Source organism: Coturnix japonica, unplaced genomic scaffold, assembly GCF_001577835.2.
Source record: "Coturnix japonica isolate 7356 unplaced genomic scaffold, Coturnix japonica 2.1 chrUnrandom537, whole genome shotgun sequence".
Classification (NCBI taxonomy): domain Eukaryota; kingdom Metazoa; phylum Chordata; class Aves; order Galliformes; family Phasianidae; genus Coturnix; species Coturnix japonica.
Window position 1 is genome coordinate 49,325 of NW_015439920.1, and position 6,656 is coordinate 55,980.

General features: G+C 57.1%; 1 protein-coding gene and 1 long non-coding RNA gene across 2 annotated transcripts in view; both read right to left on the reverse strand.

Moving 5' to 3' along the window:
• CUNH6orf136 (chromosome unknown C6orf136 homolog) overlaps nt 1-3,715 on the reverse strand; it is a 5,947-nt gene extending 2,232 nt beyond the window's left edge. Inside the window, exon 1 of the mRNA XM_015850799.2 lies at nt 3,428-3,715. Within this exon, the coding sequence (XP_015706285.1) occupies nt 3,428-3,541 (114 nt within the window). The 5' untranslated portion in view covers nt 3,542-3,715. The remainder of the gene's footprint in view (nt 1-3,427) is intronic.
• Nucleotides 3,716-4,538: 823 nt separating this feature from the next.
• On the reverse strand, nt 4,539-5,133 carry LOC107307303. The gene is made up of 3 exons (XR_001552372.2): nt 5,046-5,133; nt 4,791-4,944; nt 4,539-4,704 (listed from the first exon to the last, which is right to left on the reverse strand). It is a non-coding gene; the product is annotated as an uncharacterized LOC107307303 (long non-coding RNA).
• Between the last annotated feature and the right edge of the window lie 1,523 nt (nt 5,134-6,656).

Below are 6,656 nucleotides of genomic sequence, written 5' to 3' on the forward strand. Positions count from 1 at the left end.
GGAGAATAGGGGGGTCTGGGGGGAATAATGGGGGGTAATGGGGGGAAATGGGGGGGTTTGGGTGTCTGGTGGGGGGGTTAATTGGGGGACATGGGGATGGGGGTCTATGGGGCTGGGGGTCTATGGAGTGGGCATTGGGGTCTATGGGGTCCATAACACGGGGGTCTCTCCCCCCATAAGGGCCAAGGCCGGGACCCCCGCCCCCCCCCACCTGAACCCCATGGAGCTGCTGTACCAGCTGGACGCGGTGCTGCCCCACAACTGCGTCCTCGTGGCCGACGGGGGCGACTTCGTGGGCACAGCATCCTATATAGTGAGACCACGAAGAGCCCGGGCGTGGCTGGACCCCGGTGAGGACCCCCACCATCCAGGACCCCCCCCAGGACCCTCATGGGACCCCCCACGACCCCCACCCACGACCCCCAGGACCCCCACCCATGATATGGGGTGACATATGGGGCCGTCTATAGGGTGACCCCATTAATGGGGGTGGTTATATGGGGGACATCCTATATAGTGCGGCCCCAAAGACCCCGGTCATGGCTGGACCCCCCCCCAGGACCCTCATGGGACCCCCACCCATTATATGGGGTCACTTATGGGGCCAGCTATAGGGTGACCCCATTAATGGGGTTGGTTATGGGGGCGACTTTGTGGGCACCGCGTCCTATATAGTGAGACCCCAAAGACCCCAATCATGGCTGGACCCCAGTGAGGACCCTCATGGGACCCCCACCCATGATATGGGGTCTCTTATGGGGCCGTCTATAGGGCGACCCCATTAATGGGGATGGTTATGGGGGGACTTTGTGGGCACCGTATCCTATATAGTGCAGCCCCAATCATGGCTGAACCCCCCCAGGACCCCCCCAGGACCCTCATGGGACCCCCACCCATAATATAGGGTCACTTATGGGGCCGTCTATAGGGTGACCCCATTAATGGGGGTGGTTATGGGGGGGACTTTGTGGGCACTGCATCCTATATAGTGCGACCCCAAAGACCCCGATCATGGCTGGACCCCCCCAGGACCCTCATGGGACCCCCACCCATGATATGGGGTCACTTATGGGGCCGTCTATAGGGTGACCCCATTATTGGGTTGGTTATGGGGGGGACTTTGTGGGCACCGTATCCTATATAATATGGCCCCAAAGACCCCGGTCATGGCTGGACCCCGGTGAGGACCCCCCCAGGACCCTCATGGGACCCCCACCCATGATATGGGGTGACTTATGGGGCCATCTATAGGGTGACCCCATTAATGGGGTGGTTATGGGGTTGACTTTGTGGGCACCGCATCCTATATAGTGAGACCCCAAAGGCCCTGATCATGGCTGGACCCCGGTGAGGACCCCCCCCCAAGGACCCTCACGGGACCCCCACCCATTATATGGGGCCACTTATGGGGCCGTCTATAGGGTGACCCCATTAATGGGGTTGGTTATGGGGTTGACTTTGTGGGTACCGTATCCTATATAATATGGTCCCGGTCATGGCTGGACCCCGGTGAGGACCCCCCCGAAGACCCCCCCCAGGACCCTCATGGGACCCCCACCCATTATATGGGGTCACTTATGGGGCCGTCTATAGGGTGACCCCATTATTGGGTTGGTTATGGGGTTGACTTTACGGGCACCGTATCCTATATAGTGCGGCCCCAATCATGGCTGGACCCCAATGAGGACCCCCCCAAGACCCCCCCCAGGACCCCCCTGGGACCCCCACCCATTATATAGGGTCACTTATGGGGCCAGCTATAGGGTGACCCCATTAATGGGGTGGTTATGGGGCTGACTTTGTGGGCACTGCATCCTATATAGTGCGACCCCAAAGACCCCGATCATGGCTGGACCCCAGTGAGGAACCCCCCAGGACCCCCTCAGGACCCCCCTGGGACCCCCACCCATGATATGGGGTCACTTATGGGGCCGTCTATAGGGTGACCCCATTAATGGGGTTGGTTATGGGGTTGACTTTGTGGGCACCTCATCCTATATAGTGCGACCCCAGTCATGGCTGGACCCCAGTGAGGACCCCCCCAATGAACCCCCCAGGACCCCCTGGGACCCCCACCCATGATATGGGGCCACTTATGGGGCCGTCTATAGGGTGACCCCATTATTGGGTTGGTTATGGGGTTGACTTTGTGGGCACCGCATCCTATATAGTGAGACCCCAAAGACCCCACTCATGGCTGGACCCCCCCAGGACCCCCTCAGGACCCTCAAGGGACCCCCACCCATGATATGGGGTCGCTTATGGGGCCGTCTATAGGGTGACCCCATTAATGGGGTTGGTTATAGGGGGGACTTTATGGGCACCGCATCCTATATAGTGCAGCCCCAATCATGGCTGGACCCCAATGAGGACCCCCCCATCCAGGACCCCCCCCAGGACCCTCATGGGACCCCCACCCATTATATAGGGTCACTTATGGGGCCGTCTATAGGGTGACCCCATTAATGGGGGTGGTTATGGGGCTGACTTTGTGGGCACCATATCCTATATAGTGCGACCCCAATCATGGCTGGACCCCAGTGAGGACCCCCCCCATCCAGGACCCCCCTGGGACCCCCACCCATGATATGGGGTGACTTATGGGGCCGTCTATAGGGTGACCCCATTAATGGGGTTTTTTATGGGGTCTTTAGGTCCTTTTGGGACGTTGGGGGTCGGAGCTGGATTCGCTTTGGGGGCCAAATTGTGTCGGCCTGAGGCGGAGGNTGCCCTATAGGATGGGGGGGGGCTGAGGTGTGGGGCTGCCCTATAGGATTGGGTGGTTGAGGGGGGGCTGCCCTATAGGAGGTTGGAACTGCCCCCATACAGACATGGGGCTGCCCCATAGAGATCTAGAGGGCCCCAATCCTGCCCCATAACCACCTCAGCCCCATAGACCCCGCCCCATATCCAAACCACGCCCTCCTCATTAGCATAACCACGCCCACTCTATCAAAATCGTGTCATCCTCATTAGCATAACCACACCCCCTTCAAGCCACAAACTCATCACTAGGGTCATTAGCATAAACACGCCCCTACTTAAAAAGAAAACCACGCCCGCTCATTAACATGACCACGCCCCTCTCCCCCCACTAACATATGGCCTCGCTTCGGCCCAGTCCTTCATTAGCATAAACCACGCCCACTCATTACCATAAATACGCCCATTTCCAACACCCCTAACCTATGGCCTCGCCTTCATTAGCATAACCACACCCGCTCGTTAGCATAACCACGCCCCCTTCCAACAGCCCTCACCTATTGCCTCGCCTCGCGTCTATTAGCATAACCACGACCGCTCATTAGCATAGCCACGCCCCTTTCGCTCCCCCTCACCCGCGGCCTCGCGCGGTCCCAGCCCCCTCCTCATTAGCATAACCCCGCCCTCCTCATTACCATAACCACGCCCCACTCTCCCCCTTTACCTGCGGCCTGCTCCGGTACCGTCTCGTTTCCGGCCCCGTTTCGTTCCAGGCCGCCCCCATCCCGGTCCAGGCCGATCTCAATCGGGCCGTAGCGGCGGTTCGGTGCCGGAGCATCCCCGAACCGAACCGGGCCTCAAACAACGGCCCCTTATTTCCCTTCACCTCACAGGAACCGGCACCGTACTGCGCCTGCGCTTTGCGTCACTTCCGGCTTGGCGTGAGGCTACTTCCGGTTACCTGTAAGGGCAGTTCCGGTTGGGTATGGAGGTACTTCCGGCTGATGGGATGGGAACTTCCGGAAAGAGGTGAAGCTACTTCCGGTTGTGGGTAAGGGCACTTCCGGACGCAGTGTGCGACGCATGCGCAGTGCGGCGTTGCGGTGTTTGGGAAGGTGACCGAGAGGAGGGGGCGGGGCTTAAAGGGGCAACGCCTTCAGTGGGGGACCGTCTTAAAGGGGCAATGTCTTAAAGGGGGCAACGTCTTAAAGGGGCAATGCCTTAAAGGAGGGACCGTCTTAAAGGGGCAATGTCTTAAAGGGGGCAACGTCTTAAAGGAGCAATGCCTTAAAGGAGGGACCGTCTTAAAGGGGCAACGGCTTAAAGGGGGCAACGTCTTAAAGGGGCAAGGGCTTAAAGGGGGGACCGTCTTAAAGGGGTAACGCCTTAAAGGGGGACATTAAGACACAGCAAAGGCAGAGAGCAAAGGGTCCATTGATTTATTGAGACGACCCCAAAATGGGGGGGCAGAGGGGGATTGGGAACCCCATGGGAGATATGGGGCACAGAGAGGGGCACCCATGGGTGCTATGGGGCAGGGAGGGATGCCCATAGGGGCTTTGGGTGGGGATTGGGACCCTATGGGGCAGCAATGGGCACCCACGGGACTTATGGGGCAGGGGACTCATAGGGTGGGGACAGTGACCTCCAAGGGAGCTATGGGGCAGGAATGGGCACCCTATGGGGCAGCAATGGGCACCAATAGGGGCTGTGGGGCTGAGATGGGCACCCATGGGGGCTGTGGGGTGGGAATAGGGACCCTATGGGGCAGCAATGGGCACCAATAGGGGCTGTGGGGTGGGAATAGGGACCCTATGGGGCAGCAATGGGCACCAATAGGGGCTGTGGGGCTGAGATGGGCACCCATAGGGGCTGTGGGGTGGGAACAGGGACCCTATGGGGCAGCAATAGAAACCAATGGGTGCCCTCCCCCTCCCTCCTACACTCTATGGGGCAGCGAATCGATCCCATTGATCTCAGCGTCCGATGCGGCCGAGCGAACTGCAAAGAGAGCAACAAAATGGGTCTAAATAAGCCCAAAAAGGTCAATATTAAGGTATGGGGGGGGTGATGAGGGGGGGTCCCACCTGGCACGTCGCTGCTGCCCCACATCGGGCCGTGGGTTCTCATCTATGGGGCCACGACGGAGGAAGGGGCGTAAAGTTCCCCTCAATGGGGACCCCCCGGTTCGACCCGGCGTTAAATTGAATGGCCACGGTGGCTCCTCCTCTTCTTTTAAAACTGCGATGCGATTGGTTGGCGGAGAGGAAGTGGGCGTGGCTAAACCACGACTTTCCCACGCTCCTCCCCATTCATATTCATTCATTCATTCATTCACTCACAGTCTCGGTCCGAGGAGGAGTAAGGTTTGATTTCCTCTTCCGGTCGGCGCTGGGGGGGGCGGCGAGTGGGGGGCGCTGATAAGTGGGGGGGGGTCCACCCTACAGGACCCCCCCCCCACTTTAATACCCCATACTGGGGTCCTTGTGCCCCATATTGGGGTCTTTATGCCCCTTATTGGGGTCTTTATGCCCCTTATTGGGGTCTTTCAGCCCCATATTGGGGTCTTTCAGCCCCATATTGGGGTCTTTCTGCCCCTTATTGGGGTCTTTGTGCCCCACATTGGGGTCTTTATGCCCCACATTGGGGTCTTTGTGCCCCATATTGGGGTCTTTGTGCCCCATATTGGGGTCTTTGTGCCCCTTATTGGGGTCTTTGTGCCCCTTATTGGGGTCTTTCAGCCCCATATTGGGGTCTTTGTGCCCCTTATTGGGGTCTTTCAGNGGGGTATATAGGGGGATATAGGGTTTGGGGATATAGGGTTTGGGCTTATAGGGTTTGGGGATATAGAGGGGGATATAGGGGGGGATATAGGGGGTATATAGGGGAAATATAGGGTTTGGGGATATAGGGTGGGATATAGGGTGGGATATGGGGGGGATATAGGGTTTGGGGATATAGGGTTTGGGGATATAGGGGATATATAGGGTTTGGGGATATAGGGGGGATATAGGGTGGGATATAGAGGGGGATATAGGGTTTGGGGATAGAGGGGATATATAGGGTTTGGGGATATAGGGTGTGATATAGGGCATGGGGATATTGGGGGGGATACAGGGGGGATATAGGGGGAATATAGGGTGGGATATAGGGTGGATATAGGGTTTGTGGATATAGGGTGGATATAGGGCACGTCATTGCTGTCCCCCTATGGCAGGTCTGGATCCTTTATGGGGACGGTTCGTTGGGTTACAGCCTCATTGAGTTCGACACCTTCGTGCGGCACAAGGTGGGACCTATAGGGGTCTATGGGGTCTATAGGGTGGGATATAGGGTATATGGGATATAGGGTGTATGGGATATAGGGTGTATGGGATATAGGGTATATGGGATATAGGGTGACCCTATACCTTGACCCTATAGATCCCAGTCATTGCGTTGGTGGGTAACGACGCCTGTTGGAGCCAGATTGCAATGTGGCCTGTCTATAAGGGTCTATAGGGATCTATAGGGTCTATAGGAGTCTATAGGGTCTATAGGGTGGGATATAGGGTATATGGGATATAGGGTGACCCTATACCTTGATCCTATAGATTCCTATCATTGTGTTGGTGGGTAACGACGCCTGTTGGAGCCAGGTTGCAATGTGGCCTGTCTATAGGGGTCTATAGGGTCTATAGGGGTCTATAGGGTCTATAGGGGTCTATAGGGTCTATAGGGTGGGTTATAGGGTATATGGGATATAGGGTGACCGAATACCTTGACCCTATAGATTCCAGTCATTGCGTTCGTGGGTAACGACGCCTGTTGGAGCCAGGTTGCAATGTGGCCTGTCTATAGGGGTCTATAGGGTCTATAGGGGTCTATAGGGTCTATAGGGTGGGATATAGGGTATATGGGATATAGGGTGACCCTATACCTTGACCCTATAGATCCCAGTCATTGCGTTGGTG